The 15,003-nt window shown below is 54.2% G+C and overlaps 1 protein-coding gene across 1 annotated transcript; it reads left to right on the forward strand.

The window, feature by feature from the left end:
* Positions 1 to 11,759: 11,759 nt before the first annotated feature.
* LOC144027770 (uncharacterized) lies at positions 11,760 to 14,728 on the forward strand. The gene is made up of 8 exons (XM_077535576.1): positions 11,760 to 11,828; positions 12,481 to 12,531; positions 13,322 to 13,525; positions 13,639 to 13,749; positions 13,835 to 13,993; positions 14,101 to 14,186; positions 14,328 to 14,505; positions 14,586 to 14,728. Exons 1-6 carry the CDS (start codon positions 11,760 to 11,762, stop codon positions 14,179 to 14,181), a joined length of 675 nt encoding a protein of 224 aa, XP_077391702.1. The 3' UTR covers positions 14,182 to 14,186; positions 14,328 to 14,505; positions 14,586 to 14,728.
* The last annotated feature ends 275 nt before the right edge of the window (positions 14,729 to 15,003 follow it).

The following is a 15,003-nucleotide window of genomic DNA, read 5'->3' on the forward strand; positions in this document are numbered from 1 at the left end:
CGGGCCCCAAGCACACCGAGGCCCCGCGAAGCGGGGCCGAGAACACCGCCATGGTACCACCCGGGGAGGGAGGTTCGGTTCCCGGCTTGAGTCGATTTCCAGGAATTCGACCCCATCCAAGGTCCATTTCCAGGATTTCGACCGATGGGCTAAAACTGGCCCGCGCAGCGGGCCCCAAGCGCACCGAGGCCCCGCGAAGCGGGGCCGAGTACCGCCATGGTAGCACCCGGGGAGGGAGGTTCGGTTCCCGGCTTGAGTCGATTTCCAGGAATTCGACCCCATCCAAGGTCCATTTCCAGGATTTCGACCGATGGGCTAAACCCGGCCCGCGCAGCGGGCCCCAAGCGCACCGAGGCCCCGCGAAGCGGGGCCGAGTACCGCCATGGTAGCACCCAGGGAGGGAGGTTCGGTTCCCGGCTTGAGTTGATTTCCAGGAATTCGACCCCATCCAAGGTCGATTTCCAGGATTTCGACCGATGGGCTAAACCTGGCCCGCGCAGCGGGCCCCAAGCGCACCGAGGCCCCGCGGAGCGGGGCCGAGAACACCGCCATGGTACCACCCGGGGAGGGAGGTTCGGTTCCCGGCTTGAGTCGATTTCCAGGAATTCGACACATCCAGGGTCGATTTCCAGGATTTCGACCGATGGGCTAAACCTGGCCCGCGAAGCGGGCCCCAAGCGCACCGAGGCCCCGCGGAGAACACCGCCATGGTACCACCCGGGGAGGGAGGTTCGGTTCCCGGCTTGAGTCGATTTCCAGGAATTCGACCCCATCCAAGGTCGATTTCCAGGATTTCGACCGATGGGCTAAACCTGGCCCGCGAAGCGGGCCCCAAGCACACCGAGGCCCCGCGAAGCGGGGCCGAGAACACCGCCATGGTACCACCCGGGGAGGGAGGTTCGGTTCCCGGCTTGAGTCGATTTCCAGGAATTCGACCCCATCCAAGGTCCATTTCCAGGATTTCGACCGATGGGCTAAACCTGGCCCGCACAGCGGGCCCCAAGCGCACCGAGGCCCCGCGAAGCGGGGCCGAGTACCGCCATGGTAGCACCCGGGGAGGGAGGTTCGGTTCCCGGCTTGAGTCGATTTCCAGGAATTCGACCCCATCCAAGGTCCATTTCCAGGATTTCGACCGATGGGCTAAACCTGGCCCGCGCAGCGGGCCCCAAGCGCACCGAGGCCCCGCGAAGCGGGGCCGAGTACCGCCATGGTAGCACCCGGGGAGGGAGGTTCGGTTCCCGGCTTGAGTCGATTTCCAGGAATTCGACCCCATCAAAGGTCGATTTCCAGGATTTCGACCGATGGGCTAAACCTGGCCCGCGCAGCGGGCCCCAAGCGCACCGAGGCCCCGCGAAGCGGGGCCGAGTACCGCCATGGTAGCACCCGGGGAGGGAGGTTCGGTTCCCGGCTTGAGTCGATTTCCAGGAATTCGACCCCATCCAAGGTCGATTTCCAGGATTTCGACCGATGGGCTAAACCTGGCCCGCGCAGCGGGCCCCAAGCGCACCGAGGCCCCGCGGAGCGGGGCCGAGAACACCGCCATGGTACCACCCGGGGAGGGAGGTTCGGTTCCCGGCTTGAGTCGATTTCCAGGAATTTGACCCCATCCAAGGTCGATTTCCAGGATTTCGACCGATGGGCTAAACCTGGCCCGCGAAGCGGGCCCCAAGCGCACCGAGGCCCCGCGGAGCGGGGCCGGGAACACCGCCATGGTAGCACCCGGGGAGGGAGGTTCGGTTCCCGGCTTGAGTCGATTTCCAGGAATTCGACCCCATCCAAGGTCCATTTCCAGGATTTCGACCGATGGGCTAAACCTGGCCCGCGCAGCGGGCCCCAAGCGCACCGAGGCCCCGCGAAGCGGGGCCGAGTACCGCCATGGTAGCACCCGGGGAGGGAGGTTCGGTTCCCGGCTTGAGTCGATTTCCAGGAATTCGACCCCATCCAAGGTCCATTTCCAGGATTTCGACCGATGGGCTAAACCCGGCCCGCGCAGCGGGCCCCAAGCGCACCGAGGCCCCGCGAAGCGGGGCCGAGTACCGCCATGGTAGCACCCGGGGAGGGAGGTTCGGTTCCCGGCTTGAGTCGATTTCCAGGAATTCGACCCCATCCAAGGTCGATTTCCAGGATTTCGACCGATGGGCTAAACCTGGCCCGCGCAGCGGGCCCCAAGCGCACCGAGGCCCCGCGGAGCGGGGCCGAGAACACCGCCATGGTACCACCCGGGGAGGGAGGTTCGGTTCCCGGCTTGAGTCGATTTCCAGGAATTCGACACATCCAGGGTCGATTTCCAGGATTTCGACCGATGGGCTAAACCTGGCCCGCGCAGCGGGCCCCAAGCGCACCGAGGCCCCGCGAAGCGGGGCCGAGTACCGCCATGGTAGCACCCGGGGAGGGAGGTTCGGTTCCCGGCTTGAGTCGATTTCCAGGAATTCGACCCCATCAAAGGTCGATTTCCAGGATTTCGACCGATGGGCTAAAACTGGCCCGCGCAGCGGGCCCCAAGCGCACCGAGGCCCCGCGAAGCGGGGCCGAGTACCGCCATGGTAGCACCCGGGGAGGGAGGTTCGGTTCCCGGCTTGAGTCGATTTCCAGGAATTCGACCCCATCAAAGGTCGATTTCCAGGATTTCGACCGATGGGCTAAACCTGGCCCGCGCAGCGGGCCCCAAGCGCACCGAGGCCCCGCGGAGCGGGGCCGAGAACACCGCCATGGTACCACCCGGGGAGGGAGGTTCGGTTCCCGGCTTGAGTCGATTTCCAGGAATTCGACCCCATTCAAGGTCCATTTCCAGGATTTCGACCGATGGGCTAAACCTGGCCCGCGAAGCGGGCCCCAAGCACACCGAGGCCCCGCGAAGCGGGGCCGAGAACACCGCCATGGTACCACCCGGGGAGGGAGGTTCGGTTCCCGGCTTGAGTCGATTTCCAGGAATTCGACCCCATCCAAGGTCGATTTCCAGGATTTCGACCGATGGGCTAAACCTGGCCCGCGCAGCGGGCCCCAAGCGCACCGAGGCCCCGCGAAGCGGGGCCGAGTACCGCCATGGTAGCACCCGGGGAGGGAGGTTCGGTTCCCGGCTTGAGTCGATTTCCAGGAATTCGACCCCATCCAAGGTCCATTTCCAGGATTTCGACCGATGGGCTAAACCTGGCCCGCGAAGCGGGCCCCAAGCACACCGAGGCCCCGCGAAGCGGGGCCGAGAACACCGCCATGGTACCACCCGGGGAGGGAGGTTCGGTTCCCGGCTTGAGTCGATTTCCAGGAATTCGACCCCATCCAAGGTCCATTTCCAGGATTTCGACCGATGGGCTAAACCTGGCCCGCGCAGCGGGCCCCAAGCGCACCGAGGCCCCGCGAAGCGGGGCCGAGTACCGCCATGGTAGCACCCGGGGAGGGAGGTTCGGTTCCCGGCTTGAGTCGATTTTCAGGAATTCGACCCCATCCAAGGTCGATTTCCAGGATTTCGACCGATGGGCTAAACCTGGCCCGCGCAGCGGGCCCTAAGCGCACCGAGGCCCCGCGAAGCGGGGCCGAGTACCGCCATGGTAGCACCCGGGGAGGGAGGTTCGGTTCCCGGCTTGAGTCGATTTCCAGGAATTCGACCCCATCCAAGGTCGATTTCCAGGATTTCGACCGATGGGCTAAACCTGGCCCGCGCAGCGGGCCCCAAGCGCACCGAGGCCCCGCGAAGCGGGGCCGAGTACCGCCATGGTAGCACCCGGGGAGGGAGGTTCGGTTCCCGGCTTGAGTCGATTTTCAGGAATTCGACCCCATCGAAGGTCGATTTCCAGGATTTCGACCGATGGGCTAAACCTGGCCCGCGCAGCGGGCCCCAAGCGCACCGAGGCCCCGCGAAGCGGGGCCGAGTACCGCCATGGTAGCACCCGGGGAGGGAGGTTCGGTTCCCGGCTTGAGTCGATTTCCAGGAATTCGACCCCATCCAAGGTCCATTTCCAGGATTTCGACCGATGGGCTAAACCTGGCCCGCGAAGCGGGCCCCAAGCACACCGAGGCCCCGCGAAGCGGGGCCGAGAACACCGCCATGGTACCACCCGGGGAGGGAGGTTCGGTTCCCGGCTTGAGTCGATTTCCAGGAATTCGACCCCATCCAAGGTCCATTTCCAGGATTTCGACCGATGGGCTAAAGCTGGCCCGCGCAGCGGGCCCCAAGCGCACCGAGGCCCCGCGAAGCGGGGCCGAGTACCGCCATGGTAGCACCCGGGGAGGAAGGTTCGGTTCCCGGCTTGAGTCGATTTCCAGGAATTCGACCCCATCCAAGGTCGATTTCCAGGATTTCGACCGATGGGCTAAACCTGGCCCGCGCAGCGGGCCCCAAGCGCACCGAGGCCCCGCGAAGCGGGGCCGAGAACACCGCCATGGTGCCACCCGGGGAGGGAGGTTCGGTTCCCGGCTTGAGTCGATTTCCAGGAATTCGACCCCATCCAAGGTCCATTTCCAGGATTTCGACCGATGGGCTAAACCTGGCCCACGCAGCGGGCCCCAAGCGCACCGAGGCCCCGCGGAGCGGGGCCGAGAACACCGCCATGGTAGCACCCGGGGAGGGAGGTTCCGTTCCCGGCCTGAGTCGATTTCCAGGAATTCGACCCCCTCCAAGGTCCGTTTCCAGGATTTCGACCGATGGGCTAAACCTGGCCCGCGCAGCGGGCCCCATGCGCACCGAGGCCCCGCGAAGCGGGGCCGAGAACACCGCCATGGTACCACCCGGGGAGGGAGGTTCGGTTCCCGGCTTGAGTCGATTTCCAGGAATTCGACCCCATCCAAGGTCGATTTCCAGGATTTCGACCGATGGGCTAAACCCGGCCCGCGAAGCGGGCCCCAAGCACACCGAGGCCCCGCGGAGCGGGGCCGAGAACACCGGCATGGTTGGTCCCGGGTTTGGTGGGTCCAGCTCCCCTTCGGTCGAATTCCAGGAATTCAACCTGGAGCGAGGTCAACTTCCAGGAATGCTACCGATGGGCTCGACCTGGCCCGCGCAGCGGGCCCCAAGCGCACCGAGGCCCCGCGGAGCGGGGCCGAGAACACCGGCATGGTTGGTCCCGGGTTTGGTGGGTCCAGCTCCCCTTCGGTCGAATTCCAGGAATTCAACCTGGAGCGAGGTCAACTTCCAGGAATGCTACCAATGGGCTCGACCTGGCCCGCGCAGCGGGCCCCAAGCGCACCGAGGCCCCGCGGAGCGGGGCCGAGAACACCGGCATGGTTGGTCCCGGGTTTGGTGGGTCCAGCTCCCCTTCGGTCGAATTCCAGGAATTCAACCTGGAGCGAGGTCAACTTCCAGGAATGCTACCGATGGGCTCGACCTGGCCCGCGCAGCGGGCCCCAAGCGCACCGAGGCCCCGCGGAGCGGGGCCGAGAACACCGGCATGGTTGGTCCCGGGTTTGGTGGGTCCAGCTCCCCTTCGGTCGAATTCCAGGAATTCAACCTGGAGCGAGGTCAACTTCCAGGAATGCTACCGATGGGCTCGACCTGGCCCGCGCAGCGGGCCCCAAGCGCACCGAGGCCCCGCGGAGCGGGGCCGAGAACACCGGCATGGTTGGTCCCGGGTTTGGTGGGTCCAGCTCCCCTTCGGTCGAATTCCAGGAATTCAACCTGGAGCGAGGTCAACTTCCAGGAATGCTACCGATGGGCTCGACCTGGCCCGCGCAGCGGGCCCCAAGCGCACCGAGGCCCCGCGGAGCGGGGCCGAGAACACCGGCATGGTTGGTCCCGGGTTTCGTGGGTCAAGCTCCCCTTCGGTCGAATTCCAGGAATTCAACCTGGAGCGAGGTCAACTTCCAGGAATGCTACCGATGGGCTCGACCTGGCCCGCGCAGCGGGCCCCAAGCGCACCGAGGCCCCGCGGAGCGGGGCCGAGAACACCGGCATGGTTGGTCCCGGGTTTCGTGGGTCAAGCTCCCCTTCGGTCGAATTCCAGGAATTCAACCTGGAGCGAGGTCAACTTCCAGGAATGCTACCGATGGGCTCAACCTGGCCCGCGAAGCGGGCCCCAAGCGCACCAAGGCCCCGCGAAGCTAACCCTAACCCTAGTTCCAATTCCAGGAATTCAACCTGTACCGAGGTCAACTTCCAGGAATCCGGGAGCATCGCTGGGTCATTCACCCGTCTACGCCCAGTTCCTGGAACTGGACCCCCAACCAAGGTCCAGTTCCTGGAATTGGGCGGAGCGGGTCCCAAGCGGAGCTAGCCCCCGCGAGGCTCCGCGAAGCGGGGCCGAGAACACCGGGATTGAGGCTCGCCGGTCCGCTGGGTCATTCACCCGTCTACGCCCAATTCCTGGAATCTGACCCTGAACCAAGGGTCAGTTCCAGGAATTGGGCGGAGCGGGTCCCAAGCGGAGCTAGCCCCCCCGGGGCCCCGCGAAGCGGGGCCGAGAACACCGGCCTGGAGGCTCGCGGGGTCGCTGGTTCCGTGGCCGGCCTCCGCCCAGTTCCTGGAATTGGACCCCAAACCAAGGTCCAGTTCCAGCAGAATTTTTAAAGACATAAACTGCCAATTGTCAAACTTTACTTTCAAGACAATGAACTACAACTTTTTGCTGAACTTTATTTTAAACATTTAACATGTTGGCTGTCCCCTTATGGACGTCGTCTTCGTCTCCGTCCTTTTCCTCATCCTGTCCCCTTATGGACGTCGTCTTCGTCTCCGTCCTTTTCCTCATCCTGTCCCGCGTCCTCCTGGCCTTCTGCTGCTCATGATTTTGAAACAAAAGAGTCATGTTTACGTTTTGGTTAGCTACTAATAACATGCAATGGATAAAGTGTCATTGTGAAAGACTTACCTTTTCCTCTCTTTGGATGGCCTCACCCATGAGTGTATTATGCCAATTGGAATTTTGTGCCTGTGCTGGCCCGAGTTCAGCACATATGCTTTTTTAACCAGTTGCGTTTCAGCTTCCGCGAGTGTGCGATTAGCCTGTAGGAGAGTAGGTGAAAATATTCCAGAATGCCAAAATCCTGTCCTTAGTATGGAAGTAGCAAGATCAATCAAAGTAACACACCCATGTCGCAATTGCCCATCTTCTCCCACTTTTGCCGAAGTGCTCTTCCTTTGTTTCCCAAATGGTCATGAGCAAAGTGCATGAGTACAACTTGAGGGAATTGGATCTCTCTGTGGAAAGTGTCACAGGCCCATGCCTGGGACGGTAGCTGGACTGAAGGGGGTAATGGTATGGGTGAATGGTGGGTAAGGTCACTTTCCAGGAATTGGACCTCCATGCATCAATTATCACAGGCAAAGACAGAGTGCAATGGTTGATAATGTGTATTTTGTGGAAGAGTAAATGTCATTCCATGTCTCTTTCCTGGAAGACTAACGTGTACTAACGTCACCTTCCTGGAAGAGTGCATCGGCTTCCAGGATAGTGACATGAAGAAGACAGGTTTTTTTTTTACCTTCAAAATGCCCAAGTCATTAATTAATAAAGCAGGTGAAAATGAGCACAAATGTGTCTGTATGAATCATTTTCAGAAAAAGAATGTGAGCAACAAGGAGAGTGACACAGGGTGTGTCTTACCTTCACGGTGGCATAGTTGCAAATGAGGACGCAAGTAGTACGCGACCCTCCATTTATCGGGAGGCCCCAGTTCGAAGACACACGTCTTTTGGTTAATTTTAGAGTTGAGTCTATTTCCTGGAAGAGTACATGTCAGTTTCTTGGAAGAGTACGTCACTTTCCTGGAAAAGTACATCGGCTACCAGGATAGTGACATGAAGAAGATAGATAGACCTCATGCACTAACATGTCTATTTCCTGGAAAACTACATGTAAAAATGTCTTTTTCCTGGTAGACTACCTGTACTAAATTGCCTCTTTCCTGGAATACTACATGTAATAACATGTATATTTCCTGGAAGATTACATCGGCTTCCAGGATAGCGACATAAAAAAAGATAGGCTTTTAGCAAAAAGTGCCCAAGTCATTAATTGATGAAGCAGGTGAAAATGAGCACTAATTTGTCAATAATAATCATTTTAAAAAAAATACAATGCACGGAACCAGGAGAGCGACACAGGTTGAGTCTTACCTTCATGGTGGCACAGTTGGAAATGAGAAAAAACGGTCGAGGGGCCCCCGCCTCTTCTTATAGGATGGTTCAAAAATGAAGACACACCCCTTTTGGGGAGTGCCAAATTGAGTCTGTATCCTGGAAGAGGACATGTCTCTATCCTGAAATATTACATGTATATATCCTGGAAGAGTACATGTCTCTATCCTGAAATATTACATGTATATATCCTGGAATAGTACATTGGCTTCCAGAATCGTTACATACAGAATTAGGGTTTTAGTTAGAAAATGCCTGAGTCATTCATTAATAAAGCAGGTGGAAATGAGCAGTAATTTGTCAATATTAATCATTAAAAAATTAAAAAATATATATATATATAATGTGTGGAACCAAGAGAATGAAACAGGATGAGTCTTACCTTCATAGTGGCAAAGCTTGAAACGAAAAAGCAGGTAGGGCTTTTATAGAGTTAGGGTTTTGAACTTGAAAATGCCCAAGTCATGAATTGATAAAGCGGGTGAAAATGATCAGTAATTTGTCAATATGAATGATTTTTAGAAATAGAATGTGTGGAACCAGGAGCGTGACACATGGTGAGTCTTACCTTCATGGTGGCAATGAGTGAATGGTGGATAAGGTAATTTTCCAGGAATTGGGCTGACCTTCCAAGATATAGACCAAGTTGTATTTTCCAGGAATTGGGCTGACCTTCCAAGTTCTAGAGCAACTTGGAAAGAATTCTTGAGCCGGCAGCATCTTGTGTCAATATGTAGGACTTTTGGTCAAGTTCCAGGAAGCGGACCCCAATTCCAACTTTTGTGCCCTCAGTTAGAAAAGTCAAATTTTGTGAGACTGGGTGAGTTTTACCTTCATGTTGGCAATGAGTGAATGGTGGATAAGGTAATTTTCCAGGAATTGGTCTGACCTTCCAAGATATAGACCAAGTTGTATTTTCCAGGAATTGGGCTGACCTTCCAAGTTCTAGACCAACTTGGAACGAATTTTTGAGCCGGCAGCATCTTGTGTCAATATGTAGGACTTTTGGTCAAGTTCCAGGAAGCGGACCCCAATTCCAACTTTTGTGCCCTCAGTTAGAAAAGTCAAATTTTGTGTGCTAAAATTATTATACGGTCTCTTGGCGCCATCATGTGGCCAAGTAGGCCAACTGCAGTTTTTTGAATTTTTAAATTGCATTTTTTTGCCCCAAAAAAGCATTTTTATGACACGAAAATTAGCCTTAGATACATTTCAGAAGAGAGCGATGCATTTTTGCCGTTTTTAGGAGTTTTAAACGTTTAGTTCCAAATTTGTCAAATTCCAGGAAATGCACCGCCGATAATGTGGATTCCAAATCGCGGGGTTCTAACGGGATGCTATCGGGGCATAATTAGGGTTAGGCGCCGGGCTGACCCCGACGCCCCGAAGTCGGAAATGACGTCGGTTTCGCGGAAGCCTTATGAATGGCGGTCTATGGGAAGCTGGAATTCGACTTGGAAGTTAGCCACTGTGCTAACGCGCGCTCCATTGACTTTGAATGGCGGGGGCATAACTCCCGCGCGCCAGTTGGAACCGGGTTTGGAGCGAGGTCGCGATTCCGGGTTCCGGTGAAAATGTCGGCTAATCGAAACGGGAAAAATCGCCGCGGATAGTGCGAAATTCGTAGGCGCCGGCGACGCGTTTCGTTTGAAAAGGTTTTTTGTTTAAGTATTTTTTAAGGGCCGTTTTAAAAACGCGGGTGCGGTTCGGGCGAGCGGACACCAGGTGTCGCGTGTGAGCCCGGTCGAATTCCAGGAATCGCGCACGGGTCGTATTCCGTGAACCGCGCCGGTCGGAGTCCGGGAATTGTACTTGTCGTGTTCCGTGAACCGTGCGCGTCGGTTTTCGGGAACGGCGGGGTCGTATTCCGTGAATCGTACGCGTCGCATTCCGGGAACTGTACGGGTCGTAATTCCGTGAATTGTACCGGTCGGGGTCCGGGAATTGTGCTGGTCGAATACCGGGAATTGCGCTGGTCGTGTTCCGTGAACTGTACGCGTCGGATTCCAGGAATTGTACGCGTCGGATTCCAGGAACTGTACGGGTCGGATTCCAGGAACTGTACGCGTCGGATTCCAGGAACTGTACGGGTCGGATTCCATGAACTGTATGTGTCGGATTCCAGGAATTGTACTGGTCGTATTCCATGAACTGTACATGTCGGATTCCAGGAATTGTACTGGTCGGGGTCCGGGAATCGTACTGGTTGAATACCAGGAATTGTACTGGTCGGATTCCAGGAACTGTACGGGTCGTATTCCATGAATTGTACTGGTCGGGGTCCGGGAATTGTACCGGTCGAATACCAGGAATTGTACTGGTTGAATACCAGGAATTGTACTGGTCGTGTTCCGTGAACTGTACTGGTCGTATTCCGTGAACTGTACGCGTCGGATTCCGGGAAATGTACGCGTCGGATTCCGGGAACTGTACGGGTCGGATTCCATGAATCGTACGTGTCGGAGCCCGGGAATTGTACTGGTCGTATTCCATGAACTGTACGTGTCGGATTCCAGGAATTGTACTGGTCGGGGTCCGGGAATCGTACTGGTTGAATACCAGGAATTGTACTGGTCGTGTTCCATGAACTGTACGCGTCGGATTCCAGGAACTGTACGGGTCGTATTCCAGGAACTCTACGGGTCGGATTCCATGAATCGTACGTGTCGGAGCCCGGGAATTGTACTGGTCGTATTCCATGAACTGTACGTGTCGGATTCCAGGAATTGTACTGGTCGGGGTCCGGGAATCGTACTGGTTGAATACCAGGAATTGTACTGGTCGTGTTCCATGAACTGTACGCGTCGGATTCCAGGAACTGTACGCGTCGGATTCCAGGAACTGTACGCGTCGGATTCCAGGAACTGTACGCGTCGGATTCCAGGAACTGTACGTGTCGGATTCCAGGAATTCTACTGGTCGGGGTTGAATACCAGGAATTGTACTGGTCGTGTTCCATGAACTGTACGGGTCGGATTCCATGAATCGTACGGGTCGTGTTCCATGAATTGTACTGTGTTGAAATTGTGGAATTATATGTAGGCAACCTGGAAATTGACGTGACCGTCTATTGGTCAACAGCTGATTGCAGTGATTGGTTTTTGGTCAGATATGGCCCTTCCCACTAGTAATTTTTGAGCCAATCGACGTTTGGTTTGCCCATGGTGAAATTGTGGAATTATATGTAGGCAACCTGGAAATTGACGGGTTGTGTTCCATGAATTGTACTGCGTTGAAATTGTGGAATTATATGTAGGCAACCTGGAAATTGACGTGACCATCTATTGGTCAACAGCTGATTGCAGTGATTGTTTTTTGGTCAGATATGGCCCTTCCCACTGGTAATTTTTGAGCCAATAGACGTTTGGTTTGCCCATGGTGAAATTGTGGAATTATATGTATAAAACCTGGAAATTGACTTGGATGGGTTTTTTTTTTTTTATGGCGGGCGTTACCGTTACACCCCCTTCGCAGTGATTGGTCAATGGCCAGTTGCAAGGCTGGGCTGAGTCTATAAAAGCAGTCGCTGTCAGTGCCGCCTTCAGAAGTCAAGCGAGCAAGCGCAAAAAAGGATGGGTCAATATCTGGAAAGTCCTCCTCTTGATTATGACCAGCAAGGTATGATATTTTCTTTGCATGTGCACTTGCAAAAAAAAAAATCATGGGGTCTCTTGACAGATGAGACACCTCCACGATGGATCCCGAGCATTGTGCTCACTACACTGGAGCCCCAAATGAACATGGCAATGGAAACAAGTCAAGGGTAAGTTGGCGATGTCTACATCCAGGATGGCAACCTAAATTCCTTAAAGATGACATGTAATTCCTTAAAGATGACATGCAATTCCTTAAAAATGACACGCAATTCCTTAAAAATGACACGCAATTCCTTAAAGATGACGTGTAAAATTCCTTAAAGATGACGTGCAATTCCTTAAAAATGGCGCGCAATTCCTTAAAAATGGCGCGCAATTCCTTAAAGGTGACATGTAATTCCTTAAAGATGACATGTAATTCCCGGAAAGATGCGTTCATATTTGTAAACACTACTCAGTGAATTGCGTTTAGTGTTTTTTTATTTTTTTTTTCTATCTAGATTCACTTGGCCATGTTATGAGAGCGGATGGGCGTTTACAGAGCAAATGTGCCTCATCTCCATATCTATTATATGCATCTTATACTTTTCCACTACAAAATCGTAAAATAAAGTCTGTTTGTTGAAGAAAGCTTTTCTGAGTCACGCAGTTTTTGCTTTCACCACAAGGTGTCGCTTGACTGGCTAATTCTTAGCGTTTGTGTGTGGGGAGGAGGTGCCTTTGGCCAATCGGAAGGTGATTGGCTGCAGTACCGTGACATCACCAACACCAGACTATTTAAGCCTGCGTTTGTCCAACCCCCATTCATTCGCATCGAAGTGTGAGGGCAAGCACAAGAAAGCGCCGCTGCAGGTTCCAAGGATGAGTGAGGTGAGTTCCTGGAAATGTGCGTCGCCTTTGGGGAAAAGAGTCCGGTTTCAGGAATTCAAATCTCAAGCGAGTTCCCGCTCCAAGAATTCATCCACAACCAAGGTACAGTTCTAGAAATCTACCGATAGCCGATAGCTTTTCCCTGGCCTCCGAGGCGGGCCCCTTGCGTGTTTGAGGCCCCGCGAAGCGTCGCGTCGCGTGGTCGTTGCTTCGTTGCCCCGTCCGCGCCCGGTTCCTGGAATTGGACCCCGAACCAAAGTCCAGTTCCTGGAATTGGACCCCCAACCAAAGTCCAGTTCCTGGAATTGGACCCCCAACCAAAGTCCAGTTCCTGGAATTGAACCCCCAACTAAAGTCCAGTTCCTGGAATTGGACCCCCAACCAAAGTCCAGTTCCTGGAATTGGACCCCCAACCAAAGTCCAGTTCCTGGAATTGGACCCCCAACCAAAGTCCAGTTCCTGGAATTGGACCCCCAACCAAAGTCCAGTTCCTGGAATTGGACCCCCAACCAAAGTCCAGTTCCCGGAACTGTGCGGAGCGGGACCCAAGCGTAGCTAGCCCCCGCGAGGCCCCGCGCAGCGGGGCCGAGGACACCGGCCTCGCCTATGCCCGGTTCCTGGAATTGGACCCCCAAACCCAGTCCAGTTCCTGGAATTTGACCCCAAACCAAGGTCCAGTTCCAGGAATTCTACGGAGCACTCACTCCAGCCCCCAGTAAGTTCTGTGTCGCTATTGTGGAAGACATGACCCACACCCATGTATTATACATTGTTTTTTGTTGTTGTATAGGTGAACGTGAATTGCAATGAGGAGGAGCTCCCGGAAGAACCTTTCGAGCCTTTGACACAGGAGGTTTCTGTGCCATTAACACAGGCCTCCCCGCTGAGAACTACCAAAGATGTGAACAGGTCTGAGCAGAATGTGGGGGCTGGATGGCAACTTTCAAGGGAGCCCGGGGATCTCGTCTCTACTCCACAGTCCGAGGAAAAAAAGGTACACATTGGAGTAATTAAGGTGATATCCAGGAAGTCCCATGTCACTATTGTGGAAGTTTCCCCCCCCACCCCATTGCCATGGCTTCCAAATTGGATTTTGTCATTGTATAGATGTACATGACTGAAGACGAAGATGAGATGGACGTCATGGAACAAATTGTCTTTCCCTTAACACAAGAAGTCTCCCTGCCCTTAACACAGAAGGTCTCCTCCCTGCACCGGGTGAGTAGAATTCCTGGAAGTGGTTCAATCAAATGCAACACTGGCTCATGCCACCAAAATATGACTGTTTCCTTTCTGGTGACAGACAGGCTCACCTGGGGAAAAGAAGCAGCAAAGGAAGAGTGAAGACAGCAGCAAAAAGGTGAAAACATCTGACAAAACAGTGGGAGATGGACGGCAAGTTTCAAGGGAGGCTTCTCCCCAGTTGATGGAATTGGAGAATGTACGCCCGAGGGAAGCTGAGGTGAAATCCAGGAAGTCCCATGTCTCCTGTTGTTAAACTTGTTAAACTAACCCTAACCCTAACCCTAACCCATAGCTTTGTCTTCTATTTTGCTTTTTGTACTATAGTCTGACTTCAGTGACTGGGAAGATGCGGAACAGATAATGGAACATGCCTTGTTGGTAGAAAAACATGTCCAGCGCCCTTGAAATTTGTGAGTATAATTCCTGGAAGTAATTCTGTCATTGTAATACACCGACATGAAATATTTCTTAACCCCCGGGGGGGGGGTTAGGGTTAGGGTTAACCCTAACCTTAACCCTAACCCGCAAAATATAACATACTGTGTCCTTAGGATTGTGATACCACTCACACTCTCAAGTCCCGCAAGAAGAAGAAGATGAAGGAGAAGATCAAGTTAAAGAAAAAGGACAAATTCCATCCAAAAAGGGAACGAAACACAGCAAAAGAGATCTCCCAAACCAAATTCAGAGCCAACAACACTTCCAGAAAAAATCAGTCATCATAATTCTGTAAGTAGACTTGGGCTGCGGAGGGGGACTCTAATGTGGAAATCCTAAAATTAAACCTTTGTCATTTTTATGTCTTTCAGGGTCAACGAAGAAAACTCGCACTCACACCACAATTTTATTCCATGGCCAAAACTCTCTTCGAAAGAGAGATCCAGGAAAAGTTGGTCCTGAAAAAAAGGATACGGGAGATCGTGGCTGAACAACCAGCATTTCGACAGCTATGCCGTGAGCTGGAACTATGTATTGAGAACATTTGAAACCAAGTCCGAATTAGGATCAAAAGATGTGAAAATTAAAGTCAATTTGGAATGTTGGAGTTCTGGTGGGTCTTCTTCCAGGTTTTTTACATTGTATGTTTTAAGACAATGCTGCATGCCTCTCACAATGTGTCAGGGTCGGTGGTTCCATTTTCCGCTTAAGTCCATTTCGAGGAATCCAAACCCAACCAAGGTCGAGTTCCAGGATTCTTACCGATCGGCGAAGCGGGCCCCAAACACG

The sequence above is a fragment of the Festucalex cinctus genome, chromosome 10 (genome assembly GCF_051991245.1).
Source record: "Festucalex cinctus isolate MCC-2025b chromosome 10, RoL_Fcin_1.0, whole genome shotgun sequence".
NCBI lineage: Eukaryota > Metazoa > Chordata > Actinopteri > Syngnathiformes > Syngnathidae > Festucalex > Festucalex cinctus.

Coding starts and splice junctions, on each gene's coding strand:
- LOC144027770 (XM_077535576.1), top strand. CDS start 11,760: ATGGATCCCGAGCATTGTGCTCACTACACTGGAGCCCCAAATGAACAT. Junction 11,829..12,480: donor GCAATGGAAACAAGTCAAGG/GTAAGTTGGCGA, acceptor TTCGCATCGAAG/TGTGAGGGCAAGCACAAGAA. Junction 12,532..13,321: donor AGGTTCCAAGGATGAGTGAG/GTGAGTTCCTGG, acceptor GTTGTTGTATAG/GTGAACGTGAATTGCAATGA.